Here is a 16132-nt window from a genome sequence, read left to right as displayed (position 1 = left end):
ATCAAAACCTGAACCTAATTTTCCAAATAACAAGTTTACTTACAATCACAGGTTCCACTACCATTCTTCGTAGCGTTCCTATTCGTATACTTCGACAGTTCAAAATGACACTTTCACAGGAATTTTGATAACTCAGTGGTACAGTCTCAGTTAGAATCTCTTGAGAAATAACTTTACGACGTTTTATTGGAGTGTTAGACACAATGTTCCCAAACTGAAAAGCAATTGTCAAGGTTTCAGTATGTCTCACTAAGATTTATTGCTAAAACAATCCTGTTAAAAACGAGTGACTTAATTTTCAGTACCTTCCTGCTGGTAAACAGAATTATTTACTATAACATCCCCCTCAACCATATACAAAAGGCAAAAAAATTCCTAAGACTTTTTGAAACACCTGAAGATGTTATTATTGCTCGATTCAAGAAAAAAAAAAAGAAGCAAGCTGGCACTTGTTAATAATTCCAAATCACAAACAGCGCTTCTAAAATTGCCAAAACCAATTTAGTTTTTGTCATTTTGAAGCACCATGCAGCCTGACAAAACAAGGTTATTTTTAATATAATTTGTTTATATACATACAAAAACCACCAATGCTGTAAAAGTACCACAATGATGGTGGTTTTATTTTTTCTTTCAGTTTTTATTAGTCTAAGGTTTTGGTGACTGAAAACATCGAGTAATTACTGAAGTACAGTGCATCACATTATCAGGAGAGCAATCTTCAAGGAACTTAAATAAATAAGCCCAATGAAAATCCTTACAGCAACTCTACAGAACTATTGAGATGTTTTTAGGACAAATTCCAGGGCCAGAAGACTAAATGCTGAAAGGAGGCCACATGGAGTTTGGCTCTAGTTCAAGAAAGTCTCTAGATACTGACTGAAGCTCTACTTTCAATGAAGTCTCCTGTTTACCAACAGAACAGTATTTTAAAAAAGTATTAAAATGAAAGCAAGCTGGCTGATAGCTGTCAGATTAATATATTTCTTGTACTGCTTATATTGTTCTGTTTTGTTGGAATGATTTTCTATACACTAGTCTTTTCTTTAGTATTTATGTTGTTTCATACAGATGTCCATTAACAAACATTCTTTTGGATTGCAAAAGATAAACTCCCACAGAAAAAAACATTTTAAGGTATCCAATATTTCTATTAAGACTAAATCTTGACAATTGTGCTGAAGGCCCTAATCACTATGGCCTATCTTGGCTATAATGCAAAATACACTTTCTGATGTTTCATCTAACGATAGAGGAGAAGGGAGAGATTCTAAAACCCTGCAAATTAAAATACTTTCCTAAGACTCTTGTTGAAGACAGCTTTTCATTTTTGTCTGCTGGACTAGCTAAATATTATTAAAAGCTCAAAACTCATGTCACTGTAAACCAGAAAACATTAAAGTGTTTCCACATTAAAAATGTCTCATCAGTAAAGAATTAATACATATTTTGAGAGAAAAACAAAAGGCTTCTTAAAGCCTTAAAAAAAAAGACCAAAAACCAAAAAAAAAAACCCAAAACAAAAATCCAAACCAAACCAAAAAAAACAAACACAAAAAAAAAAAATACAAAAAAAACCTGTTTTCCAAAGCAAACTCTTGCCTATTTTTGACTACAATATGCAGTTAATTTCCAATTTTACAACCGGTTCTTGAAGACTAGTGAACAGGAACATATGGATATACACAAGAAATCATTTTACGATTCTATGAAACATTTGGGAGAGTTTCAGAAGTCGTAGACACCAGTGCCTTCATAGTGTAACATGTTCAATTAATCCAGCATATAAAGTCAGAACAACTGAAGTTCAAAAGTAATTATCATCCAAGCTTTACTGCAGGCTAGAGGTTCAAAAGCTTTATATTGCTAGTGGTAACCAATTATACACCACATTATAAACATCCATAACGGCATCAATTACAGCACTAGAATGTTGGCTTCTGAATCTCAATATAGTATGAAAGTTTTGGCATCATTACTTTAGCATTCTAACTCAGGAAACACAAAGGATTTCAGACAGCATGTGGAAATCTGATTAAATGCTCTTATTAAACCAAACTTGCAATAGTGAAACTGAACAGGTGACCAAAAAATGGTTTTAATCAGCACTATTAATTCAATACCAGTTGCCACAGGGAATTTATTCTTCATAATGCCTCACTATTGAAGGTGGATAAGACTTTAACATACTGTGAAAGCTGTCCCCTTTGATGGCACCTAAGCGTCTTTGTTTATTCAATTCTTGCAGTGGTACTCAACTAAAAAGCAAAAGTCCCACAATGAAATCCCAAAAATAAGTTATAATAATTGGGACTTTTGTCAAAGTATTTTGATTTTAAAGGGCCACTACTGTTCCCAGTGTCTCTTTTCGTGTTTAACTTTGTATGTCCAAAGTCTTACCAGGCAACAGCCTGACATTCTTCTGCAAACTATGTAGGCCCTTGAGTTTCACAGAGATACCCCACCCCATCTGAAAGAGTATACAATCAACACAGAAGCATTTATGTTAAAATTAAGAACGTCTGTAAGAATACAATGGATGTATTTTCATGTTTCCAGTATTACGTAAGCAGAGATTACTACTTGATGAGCTACTAAATAATACAAGCATTCAAATATAGTCAACTTCTGACAACGCAAAACAAGGCTTTACATTTTCCATTTATGATTTGAGTTTTGTTTTGTTTAAACAAAGCATTAAATAGTACCTGATCTTTCATTCTTGCTTTTCTTGGTAGTGTGACTGCAATTTCTGAATCTGTTGTTATACTACCTATTCTCTGTTCTATTCCACAACTGTTTTCCTTTAATGCTGCTTCCACCTTGCCTGTAGAAGGAGCTGGGGAGGAGCGGGCTGAATCTGCAGGACGAGGTGAAATGCTTTCCATTCTCCTAGTGCTGCCACTATCCTCCTCCTCATCATCATCACTAGACAAAACAACTAAACAGAAAATATTAAATTCTCAACCACTACATTTTTCTGTAACAGATATTTCAAGAAATACCTTAAAAGTAATTTACGTAATTGTCCTGCAGTGCCACAAAAAGTCCACATTTATCATTATATTATGCTTTTATTACTGTTTATTTGGAATCTACTCACAGGTGCTCTCTCCCTCATTTTTTATTTCTCACAACTAACTATACAAGAAATGGATATCATTAATTTGCCTCTAGACACAGAAGCAAAGCCATACATTTCTTGGTGCAATCAAGCATTGACAGCAAATAATACAACTTCAGAGAAACTGACAAGAAAAATTATGAATGAAATTATTCAGATCAGTAAGACAACATGGTCTAGTAAACTAAGCATGGAACTAGAAACATAAGTTCCCAAATTCCAGTTCTTTCCTGCTTATAAATTAATTTGAGTTTACACAGAGAAAGCAGAAAAAATGACATTTTACAAATTATGAAAGAGGGAAAAATACAAAATAAAGACTCAAAGACTGCCCCTTTGAGAGAATGAATGATAGAATTCTGCTGAGAATGCTTTCTTAAAACTTATAAAGTGTAAATCTTTTTTAAACAAAAGAGACTCATAAAATATTTTTTCTTTTCCTCAATGTAGATCTTCCTCAGAAAGTACCCCAGTATATAAAAAAGAAATTACAAACAGCTCTGTCCGACTTCCCAAGAACACATCCACAAAACAATTCCACCTAAAATCAGTAACATAAACCTGAAAGGACAGTTCCTTCATTACACAACATTTAGGGTTTCCAGTTTATGACTACAGTCATAGAAAGATACTTACTTGGATCATTTAGTTCAGATGGCCTTGTACTCCTCTGTCTTAAGCTTCCTGTAATTTTAGGATTTTTTGTCCCAGTTATAAGACCAACTTTTCCATTCTGCCGCAACATAGAATGTCCTACAACTTCGCTACTCAGTAGAATATCTGTTGGACCCTTCCCAACAGTAGAACTATAAAACTTCTTTGTGCTGAACCCTGTACCTGAAGATTTTTGCCCTGTTGAATTCTGATGTATTGAAGAACGTGATAAAGGTCCCACAGATTCGCTTAATGACACAGTTTGTCTGGAGACTCTTTGCAGAGAAGCACTTTCACAATGTCGGCATTTGGTCTGCTTTTCATTCGCCCGTCCACAATTTGGACAATTAGTAGAATAATCGATTTGTTCCAAAAGCTAGAGAAAAACACACACAGAATCAGTAACTGGGTAAGGACAGTGATAACATTTTCAAATTTTGCATTTAATTTCTGTTCATAATGAAGACTGACAACACTATATTAGCATTTAAGAGAATGAAAAATGTTCTAACAGGAACAAATGTAATTTGTGACAGTTTTTTAAAAGTTACTAATGTTGGACAACTCAAATTTTCCTTCTTGCCTTTTGTCTTTTCATATGTGAAAGGTTGCACACTGTTCAGATACACATATCCACCAGCAGGAAGGTCCAGTTACATCATTTCTGTAAAAACAGTTTCATTTGACAAAAATAACCAAAGAATCCATACAGCAATGCTAAAGAGGACTAGAAGCAATGTCCCAGGTCATGAAGTTAATTTATCCTCCCAGGACAACAGCCTGGCAAAGCATGTAGAAAAATCACTCCTCTAAGAAAAAAAACCAAAAAAGCCAGGAGGGTGGGTGTGTGGAAATGAGAAATCCATTGCTCTACAGTTTTCTCAGAAAAGAAAACTGGATACAAGGAGGAGTTCCCCAGACTTTCAAGAGCAAAGCAGGGGCCACAATGGAAAATATGGACAATGTATCCTACCATGGCAAAGGCATGATTTTCCAAAACACAGCCATCACCCCCAGCCATGAACAAACAGTTATCCAATAACGAGGACTTCCTTTGGTGTGGGATCTTCAACCATTTAGGAAAACCCCAAACAAATGTAAAGTCATATAAGGAGTACATATTTTTTTTGCAGTTTAATAAAAGCTACACATACCATAGCAAAGCAGATGCAAAAAAAAGCCCCAAAGCCCCAGTGTATAAAATGTATCAGACCTTCAGCCTTTAAAACCTGAGCGAGGAGATAAGATTGTAACATGAAAACCACTGTTGTGCCTCAGTGCTCAGTTACAGGATGTAGTTTTTACAAAAATAATGCATTGAGGAATTTCAATCAGACACTAAAAATATTCAACAGAAGCTACCAATTGTACCCGAAGGATCTTAAGTACAGAATAAATGCACCCCTCTATTTCAACCACACGCACGAAACTTAAAACCAACTTCCTTTCCACGGTTTCAGAGCCTACGTCTTGATGGTAGGGGTAGCAGTGTTTAATTAAGAGGCGCATATTCTTTTTTTAGACTTTTTTTAACATAAATGACTACTTAAATAGATCAGTTCTACCTAAATGTGAATGCCATATAACTTGTATCATACAGAATTTTTTTAAACTCTGAAACCTATAAAACACAAGCACTATATGCTCTATAAAAATACTGTGCCCTACATCTAAATTGTTTCAGAATCCAAAGCTTTTGTTGATTTTCAGGTTTTATTTTAGTAAGCACATATGATGAAGAAAATCCTCTTTCCTTTAAAAATTATGTACACTTTTAGCAATTAAAAAGTGCAACCTGTTATAGCCTAATAAGATGAAAACCATTTGCACATTGCCTGGCAAGCAGCTGGTTATGTTTGTGATTCCTCTGGTACAAAACCACAGCCAACACTTTCCAATTGTTCAGAGGTTCCATAAACCTCCAATCTTCTGCACACTTAGACAACTCACAGCTCATGAAAATGCATACGGTTCCTGACAAAAAAAAAGAGTTGTGCTAGTGAATTCAGTCACAGCAAGATCTGTTCTATATCCAGAAGGTGTATCCTCAAACTACACAGTCTTATGGGATCATAACTACCCCATGGGACTGAAGTAAAGGTTCATCTAGCCCTGTGCTGCACTTTCAGCATTGGCCATCGGTAGATGGCTGGGTGCACAGCAAATACAGTAAGGACATATCCTCCTTATTTCATTTAATTACCAACTTAAACATTTCCTGAGTCAGTGGCTGAATTGAAATAAACCCCTTTAATGATGATGCAGCCTCACAAATATTATCAATCCCTTCTCAAAATCTCATAATACATTGTGCGAAAAATATGGGGGGGTTACTTTCCTTCAGCTTACTGATGAACAGCTTTACCATAGGCACTCAGCTCTAGGGTCTCAGAAAAAGTAACTGGTTTCTATTCCGGGCTGCTGGCGTTCTCAACTTTACAGATTTCTAAGATATGCATGGGAAAAAGTAGCAGATGTAATTGTTAAATACTGCTTACAAATGCAGTCTGTCTGACGGCTTTGCAAATAAAATCATGCCCCTGGAACAATGTAATCTAGTCTGATACTTTTTTAATCAGGGAGACAGAGAACAGCTTGTTGTAGCAATGTGGTCAGCTACATGCCATCTAGCTCAAGGACACGAAGCTGCTGACGCTTCTACATGCAACTGTGGCCTCATTTTCCACGTTTATCATCAAGGAAGTAGTTCTGGCCTTGCATTAGTAAGGAGTGTGCTCAAAGCACACCTTGCTCCAACATGTAAACAAGAGTTTTCAAGTTAGAGCTAGGAGTTACTGCAAATGGCCTACACTGATCAAAATCCAGCCAGCAAATGATGGGGCTGCCCCCCTTCCTCTCATGCTAATTCACACGAATTATAAAGAAGACATAAAGATGACATTTGTTAGATCTTCAGACTCTTGTTTTTAGTTTTGGTGGTTTTTTATTGCTCCATTTATTTTTAAATTGTTTTCTTCAATTCTCATTTCAATCTAGAAGATTGATTTCTTGTTTTGTCCCTTACCAGACAGAAGTTAGGCTGTGCAGAATATTTTGCTTTTTCAAACAAACATAAATGGAGTTATCAATGTAATGCTTAATACAAACTCCACAGAACTATAATGTCTGTTGCTTCTAACTGCTTTGTTATATCATTACTTACCTTATATAGTTCATATCTATATAGAGATCATATTGTTGTGGTTTATGATCAAAACTTCAGCTACTAGAATTTCCAAATAACATCATATTAATTAACTAAATATGTAATTGAAATGCGTAAGAGTACCACTAAGTGTTTTATCCTAACAAAGAAATACAATCAGACTTGGTTTCTAATACACAGGAGCAAACACAAGCTGATCATATACAATAATCAAAGATCTACTTTTTTTTTTTTTTTTTCTAACCAAGATCTCCTTACAGGAAGCTTTGCTTTTGTAGACATGAAGTGTGACCTGTGTGTAGGCATTATGAATCTTCCATAGTAACCTGGGAAGATGGTAACAAATACAGAAAGCCTTATAGGAATTTTCAGAATATCCTACATCTGATGTTCAAAAAAGTTCCAGACAAAACATCCTGGTTGGTTGCATCCAGACCAGGGAATGCCATTTGGATACCTGTGCTACTTTCACTGGGAAGGAAAGCAGCTTAGGAAGAAGTACTTGCATCTCTGCAGTACCTCTACCTTTATTGTTAACAGTACAGAAAATCTTGACACTAAAAATGACAAAGACACCAACATGTGTCAAAGTGTAAAATCACTTCTCTATTTCAGACAGGAAACCAAAATTACCAGTTGCTGGTTTACCAATCAGCCAATCAATTTAAACACAGGCTCTTTTGCTTTCCAGTGCAGCATGTTTGTTTAAAATCAGAAAAAAAGTATTTTGTAGCTAGTATCAGTATACACACTTAAATATCTCCATCACATTTCACATGTTTTTAAAAACCTAATTTACATGTTTTTAAAATCTAACCCACCTTTAACTGAGTTAAGCATTTTTTTGTAGCAGAAGATAGAGTGAAGTCAGATTGATATGAATTGCAGTGACGTTTCTGTTGCACCTTTCTCTTAATTTCAGGTTCTGATTCTGATTCCGACTCTTCTCTGTTTTCCATTATACTTTCTAGGAGGGGAAAAAAAAATGCAAAAATGTTAACAAGAAATGCTTACTTATATACTGTTAAAATTATGATCAATTTAATTTTTAACATATACTAACTTGAATTACAAATAAACACATTTTTAAACATCCAACAAACCACACTGCTTCAAGTGTCTCACAATATTGTTGTATGAATTAAAAAAAAATCCCTGATGTTGGTTTATTAATACTATTTCAGTTTCTCTTGGTGACAATTTGTAGCTCAGTATCTTTGGAGGAGACTTTGGAATTTAAAATCTACATCTGCTACTGAAAGCAGAAGGGGATCCGATGGATTATGCTGGTGGTAATTTCCACTGAAGGACTGCTGGTGGATGCACTTAGAATAACTGAAAATGTTGTGTGCAGTTAAGATTTATTCCTTCAACACAGAGACTCAGCAGTACAGTGAACTATACCGCCATATTGTTTTATATTGGGGCATTCATTTAAATACTTGAAGAGGACAGGAACCCAGAAACTCATAAATTAACAATGTACAGAGTGAGATTTTCTACTTAACATTAATCTGAACAGGCACAGAAGCATAACTGGCCAATGCAGACGGCTAAAGTAGCTGAAAAGCAGGTTTACAGATTCTATCTGTACCCGCACTGACAAAGCCCAACCAAACACAGTAATGTTTCTCTTCCAATTTCACAATTTCCATACCTCAAAGCAAACAGTATTTTCTCCCGTCTCCCCATCAACAGTCCCCAACCAATGATACAAAAGCATACTTCAGTAGAGGTACAGAGCAGGGCTAACTCCAACTCTTCTGCTCACTAACTCGGTGCATGAATATACTTGATACCAAGTGTTATTAACCATGAATGGTACATTTTGCACATACTAACAGTGCTACAGGAGTTCCTCGTCCATAATTCAAGAACAAGCTGGGGGCTTGGGCTTACATTAGATGATCTCCAGAGGTCTGTTCCATCTCCAGCAATTCTTTGATTCTGAATTTCCCAATTTAGTTGTTTCTAAAATAACTGAAGCTAACTTAAAATTCATTATAACATGACTGAATAGGTTGCAGAAATAAGTCAAAAAGGGCAAAATCCTCCTTCATGCACAAAATTGTATAAGTCCATATAAGGATACAAATAGGTATACTAAAGGTTACACAAAGTTTGGTAACACACAGTCCCGAAGCAAAAAAACCCCATAACCTATTCTGCTTAAAAGAAATGAGAGCTCTAAACATAACTTACCCACTCTCTGAGACAAATAGGTATACTAAAGGTTACACAAAGTTTGGTAACACACAGTCCCAAAGCAAAAAAAAACCATAACCTATTCTGCTTAAAAGAAATGAGCGCTCTAAACATAACTTACCCACTCTCTGAGACCGTGGTAACCTAATGTGGTCTGCTTCTACCTTCTGAAGCTGAGGGGGGTATTCTTTTCTGGAAAATGAATTAGACAGTTGTTCTTTTGACAGACACCATTAAAATTCAGCAACAATTATACATGGACAAAATAAACCTGAAATGTATCTTGAAAGCTACGAATAACTTCTCCTCTTACATGCTATTTGTACACTTAAGTATGACCAGAACCTTAGGAACAGCTACTGTAAAGGTTTTAGAAGTGTTTCTGATCTAAATCCCTTTTGATTGTAATCTAGTTCAGGAATCTCTCACTTTCAGACCCAAGTCTTCAAAGGTTAAAGCCTGCATCTCCTCTTCCTCACTCATTAAGCACAAGATAGATACTTTTAAAATACAAAAATAGAAACAACTATTATTTTAATATTAAAGTGGATTCCACAAGTTCCACAATTAAAAAAAAAAACAGGAAGAGAAGATGCAAAACAGAGGAAAGAGACCTGATGTCAAAAACTGTTGTGGCCAAAAATGTAAAAGAACATGGGAGAAGGGATAGTTTCTGTATATTTGTTTTGAAAATATAAAAACATAGACAAACTAGTGGATGACAAAAGTTTTGTTGGTATAATTTGGGTAATATACATACCACATTTTTTTGTGCAAATTAATGCAATATAAAACATTATAGTAAGATTTGAGTCTCCTGAAATTAAGTTTACGAACAAGTGTGTCAAATTGGCTGTTACCAAATTAAGACTCCTGAAGCTCATTGCATCTCAGCTACTGTTTGTGGCAATTCTCTCTTAGCTCTCTTACCCTGCTCTGCAGCTCAACATTATGGTTTCTGTTATAACAGAAGATGGCACACATCTGAAACACAGAAGGCCTTGCCAGCAACTTCAGCAGAAACTGTTTCCACTGGCAAGTTAAGCCAGAACAATGGGCTGCAAATGGGTCACACACATCCCATACTGCTACTTCTGATTTACAAGCACATTAATCAACAGCAAGGGGGTAAAGCAAACAGCTGAAGGCAGTAACATCTCAAACTAAGAGCTAAATTTTGATGACCCACCTGACAAAAATTTGGCTCTGACTGAAGCAAACTTCAGCAGTAGGCATGAGTTTTTATTTCTTTCAGCACAGCATTTCCCAATATATCAAATTATAAACTCCTTGAGTTTTCTGCATCCACAGGTACTATTTCTCAGGGTTTTCCCTGTTCTTTCAAACAAGATTAACCTACAGTGCTCTTTGGGATACTTCACCTAAACACAAACAATTTTTACTGTCTTGAGAGGCTGCAGCATGAAGGAAAATTCGTGCAGAAAGAAAGACTGAGAAATAAGCGCGGTCAGATTGCAACACAGAATGTAGAGACCTCACAGTACTTAACCCTGAGTGCCCACAAACATGTCACAGATGACAGATTAAGTAATTTATTTGTTACTGATTGTGTCAAATGTGTTTCTGAAACAACCCTGCTCCCAAAAAAAGATATTTTTTTGTAACGTGTGCATACACAAATAGCTGAACCAAAATCAGAGGCTTAACATGAATATTTGTTAAAAAAGTATGACTTTGGAACATTTTCTTTAAAAAAAAATAAATCACAAGGGATTACTTTAAGGGCAGAATTTGTGGAAATGTAAGGCAGAGCTCAGATTAAGCCCTACATAGTGAGAAGCTATTACTATCAAAACCAATGATAATGACATTCTAAAGGGTAGAAAAAACCCTGTAACACCATTATAGGAGATTTAAAAATATATAAACTTTGCAGTAAGGATGTGTGAGCCGTTTTCTGACATGTTATAATTATCTCTCAGTAGTATTTAATAACATTGTCTTGTTTTGAACATAACCACTGTTTGAAAAAGTATTTTCTGTAAAACATTTTAAATAGAAAACATTTAATCAATATTTATGATAAAAAATATTGCAACTACTTGACATTTAATTGAAAGCAACGAAATCAGTATGGAGATTTAGAATACTAAAGTATCTTTTAAAAATTAGTTTGACAATTGAAGGTCTCTGGACATCTTAAAGTTATTATTTTGCTCCTAAAAATCGTACAGGCTTGTGTTACATTTTTAACACGCAACATGTATTTATTGTTTTAAGATGGTAATTTGCTTACCATATATAACTAAAGAATTTTTTGACAATAAATCAGAATACAGTAGCCTTATTTACCCTTGTCTGAATTTTGTATTATCAATATGGAGTTATTGATACTAAATGGCAAAACACTTGCAAGAATACACAAGTGCTAGCATAAAGTGAGTTTCTTCTCCCACAATATGCTTTCACTTGTGTGCTCACAATGAACCAGTAACACCCAAACCTATGTTACAAAAAACAGCTCCAAGTCAACTGAGGATTTCCAACACAGTTTAACTTGGTCAGCAATTCAAGGTCAAGTTTGAAGTTGCTCTGAGTTAGAAACAAAAGCAAAGACAACTTTTAAGATTACTTAAATGGAGATTTCATCTGAAAAAATGCTTTCCTGGAGATAGGGACAGCCCTCCCACAAAAGGGCAGCAACCTGAAGCACCTCCTACTAGTTTCCTATCCTGAAAAACCCACACAAAACCATAAAGAGCCCAGAGCAGAGCCCAGCACCACAAAGTTTTTACAGATGACAAAATGAAGGCTCCCCTCTCGGCACAATGTTCATTGACATTTGAACAGCTGCAGATCCATTAATACCTTCTACTTTACTAAGTACGTAGTACACTGAGTGGTTTAATTGTGAGTGCAGAAATGGGATGTAATGGAAACTCTAGTTGTTTTTTTCTTAAATCAAACATGACACCTATCTTTAAAGACTATTTGGAAAAGAAAAAAAAAATCTTATCAGAGAATTAAAAAAAAACATACAGAACTTCCAAACAAATGCCTTCTTGCTGTTAAATCTGTTTCAAAATAAATAAATGCGGGATCAAACAGCCAGACAAATTTAGATGCAAGACTATCTGCATACTGTGTTTAATAGAAAAAAAACACAAGAAATACAATACTGATCTTTGTTCTTATCGTCCTACCAAATATTAAAAATACACCTTTTTTTTTTTTTTCCTGTTAGGTTTCCCAGCAATATTTATGCAATTTAGATTTTGCTTGAAGAACAAGGTTTCGTGCTCTGAGATTAAATCATTTTAGGCATCTCATCTCATCCATTATAAGCAGTTCTGCTTTTAATACCTTAAGTACAAGGGAGGTGGACCAGTATTTGATAAAAGCAATCTCAAGAAGTAGCAAAGCATCAAACAGCAAAACATTAATTACAGTACCAAGACAGGTCAGGCTCTTCCTCCAGCAGACATGACAAAAATACTGAGGCAGTCTGGACTGCGGAGAATCCTGAACTTTTGACAAATCTTAACAGCTAAATGGTATGGCATTCTTCATTAAACATGTTTTGCCCAAACAAAATAGTGTCACTGATTTAGTATCTTCAGCACATATTGAAAATTATTGCCTTATTCCTATACTGATGGAATTGGACCTTAATTATATTCACAATGGGCTGGTACACAGACCTCTGTGACACTCTCCAGCCAAAGTGAAATTTTCATCTTAAAAGTTATTCTCTAACAAAAAAGAGAAAAGGGGGGGTGGGGGGTGTGTGCTGAGGGGTTGTGAACACGACACAGAGGGATGATAATTTCTGTCTATGCCAGAAAGGAATGAATGTGAAGAAAAAACTGCATCTGGGAATTTAGGCTACAGTGCTGTCTTAGAACAGAGCTTTCAAAACTACCCACAATCTGGTTCCATCACTTTGAGAGAGGCTGTCTTACTCAGCTTTCCCTCAGTCTGCCTCATTCAGCTTTCCCTCACTCTGCCTCTGTATACTACTATTTGGAAGTATAACACCACAGCCAAGCTGCTGGTTTCTCCATCACTACACAAAAACAGAGTAAAGCATGGTAAGACAGGAAGCACCAAGCTGCTGAGTTTTTCCTTCAGCATGCCTTGTAGGAAAAGCACAGTACAACAGTCAAAAGCTAAAAGAGAGAAGCAGCAGCACAGAGATTTGGGGTTGTAGTACACAGATAAGTAGCCCCATCTGGCCCAGAAAGTCAGGAGCTGCAACTGCACTTACCATGATGGCAACAATTAAAACTAAATTTAGGACCTTCTGCCTAAATCACATTCCCCCACTAGGACAGCAACAAAAAGGAGGGAAGGGAAAAAAAGAACATATCCAGTAGTACTGGACTAAAAAGCAACAGGTGTTCCCAAGGGAAAATAAAGATCATCAGCATGGAACTCAGCCCTATCCTTTCATGACATTCGCTTCCAAATTAAAAACAGAAACTGCTGAATGGACAACTAATAACTTAAATGCAGCACAAGTTTGAATGGGAAGAAGTACTTAAACTTAAAGCCCACACAGCAAAAACATGATCAAATCCCTTCTTAGAGAGCCAATGGTAACTGGTGAATATATCAGATTTCTTTTAACAAATAACAAAAGGCAGTAAAACAGAAAGGCTCAATTTTACTACTTAATCTAGAAAACCTTGAATTCACAAAGAACAGATCTACATGATATTTCTGTGTTATTTATATCCTTATTGGTTAAACATTATATACACTGTTTAAACAATTTAACATGATACCTAGTACATACTATCAAAACCACCTACATAGACACAATATTTATAAAACCTCAATGAATTCATTACTATCAACATTTCCACTAATATGCAAGTTTAAATTACATAGGAAGAAAACCAAATATATTTCCTATTGCTAATGAAATATTAACAGCAATAAAACAGATGCAAAATATGAGAGAAATGAGCCTGAAATGAGCAATGAAAAACCAGTATGCCTGGTTTTGCTATACATTTTCTGTTAACTGCTTTAACACATACAATTCATGAACAGAAAGTACACAGTAACCCAATAAAAACTTTCAATGCTATTCAAACCAAGCTAAGATGATAGACTGAAAGCTGTTAAGGACCCTAATGGGACATGCTTCAGAACCATTCTATTGCACAAAGAATATGAAAAGAATTAGCAAATTCTTAAATTGTGGAGAAAGTTAAAATTTATCTATTTTCACACTGGTTAAATAAACAGGTAAATTACCAGCGGAAATGTACCCAAAGTTCATGTTAACATACCATTTAGAGATGCATGTAAAGATCCTTGTTTGGTAAAAGGGAGTAAGCAAATCACAAAAACAGAACAAAAACAACCAACCCCTATCACACATGAGCAGATATGACTGACTGGATTGAATATTCTTTAATTAGAATTATAAATCACTCATCAGTTAATTTTCTTAATGCTCATTGCCATGCTCATTTCATCAACAGTAAGCTTACCTTTCCTTTCGATCCAGATTGCTTAAAATATGAAAAAAGAAAAAAAAACATAAGATGCAAAGCCCCACATATTGCACATCACTAAATTCAAAAGTTATTCAATATAAACTATAACTTTCACTGTCTCTTGCGCTCACTTGTTTTCAAATAAGCATTACTATTTTTCATAGCATTTTTGTAACAGTAGTTACAAACACAAAACCAAATGTTACTTCACAGACAGCAATGGTCCAAATACTACACTGTCTTGCCTATTTTTCAACATGTAAAATTTGATTAATTTCAAATTCAATCTGGCAATCTCACATAATTTACTGCAATGCAGAACCTGACATGACAGAATCCTAATACTTGAATTAAGATCAAGCCTCAATTTCAACCCCTGATCACCATGCAAGACATGATAAAAATATTTAAGTGTTTCAAGTAAGAGAAAAAAAAAACAAACAGAAAGCACTACTTAAAACAGTTAGGAGACCACATGCAATCAGCTACTAGACAGAGAAGGATAACAGAAGCAACCGGCCTCCTGCAGAGGCTTTGGCTAAGAAGAGCCTCCAAATATATTAAAGAATTAGGGCTACTAGTTTCAGAAGCGTCCCCATTAACATCAGTGCACAGAGCTGATACTCATAACTCAGGTCCTTTGTATACCCAGCCTGAGATAAAAATAGATCTAACTAAGCACAGCACAAAGGCAACTTGAGAACACCGTCGTTATCTCTCCTGCCTTTTCGAAAATCGCAATACAGAATGCTGTGAGCTTTTAATGTATGTGGCTGGTCCTCCCAAATATCAAAAACCTAAAAAACTTCTGTCTTATATGCATTACACTAACAGTATCCTAAAAAAGAACAAATTCAAACTGTTTCCTGTTTTACTGCAGTCAAATTAAACAGCGTAATGATATTACAGGGTAATATAAATTCATTCTCCTTTCCTTTTCACAAACAGAACACTCACAAGAATAGGGCAAACCCTTTGTTACCCAAAGGAACAATACTGAAAGTAGACCACATAAGAAGGTAATCCTGATAGTCCTACAGACTGCAGTATAAAAACATATTTAATCTCCATAGTGCTCTGGGAAGAAAGTAAAAGGAATTCAAAACTGAATGTGACCACTGCAACTTCGATGGAGATGAGGGTGATCAGCTAATGCTGCATGAAAATAGCAAAAAATTGCTTCCAACTGGAGCTAGCCTTTACAAACAAAAACCAGTGTTTTTTTGCAGGTCACATCTGAGTTTATAAATCCACTCTGATCCAAACCATGTCCAGATGGAGCCAGATCCAGTATCTTTGTATCCTTGGCAGAGTTAATATGTAACTTGGATTAACTGTTTACAGGTGCTGTAAAGAGTCACACTGTTAAGAACTGTAAATTTTAATGTTAAGAAAACTAACAGCAGGAAAAAATTCCAGAATGCCCGATACCATACATTTTCGCTACATTAGACGCCTCACTTGCTTGTTTTAAAATCCCACATTAATATAATGCATTTTAAAAGATTCTTA

At 35.4% G+C, this 16132-nt stretch overlaps 1 protein-coding gene across 6 annotated transcripts in view; it reads right to left on the bottom strand.

Annotated features, from left to right (window-relative positions):
- The window catches only part of SENP6 (SUMO specific peptidase 6), a 79247-nt gene that overhangs the window by 24901 nt on the left and 38214 nt on the right, over positions 1-16132 (bottom strand). For 5 of the 6 annotated variants that reach the window (XM_062608234.1, XM_062608229.1, XM_062608233.1 and 2 more), the window contains 6 exons: positions 14615-14635; positions 9271-9341; positions 7766-7911; positions 3761-4154; positions 2709-2941; positions 44-214 (listed from right to left, as the gene is read on the bottom strand). In XM_062608234.1, coding sequence (XP_062464218.1) covers positions 44-214; positions 2709-2941; positions 3761-4154; positions 7766-7911; positions 9271-9341; positions 14615-14635 — 1036 coding nt within the window. The remainder of the gene's footprint in view (positions 1-43; positions 215-2708; positions 2942-3760; positions 4155-7765; positions 7912-9270; positions 9342-14614; positions 14636-16132) is intronic. The other variant, XM_062608231.1, reaches the window with a different exon arrangement.

This window comes from Pezoporus occidentalis, unplaced genomic scaffold (assembly GCF_034315485.1).
Source record: "Pezoporus occidentalis ecotype Australia unplaced genomic scaffold, CSIRO_AGI_Poc_V1 ctg13, whole genome shotgun sequence".
Taxonomy (NCBI): Eukaryota; Metazoa; Chordata; class Aves; order Psittaciformes; family Psittacidae; genus Pezoporus; species Pezoporus occidentalis.
The sequence above is the reverse complement of the archived record's forward strand: the minus strand, read 5'-3'. Positions and strand labels throughout refer to the sequence as shown.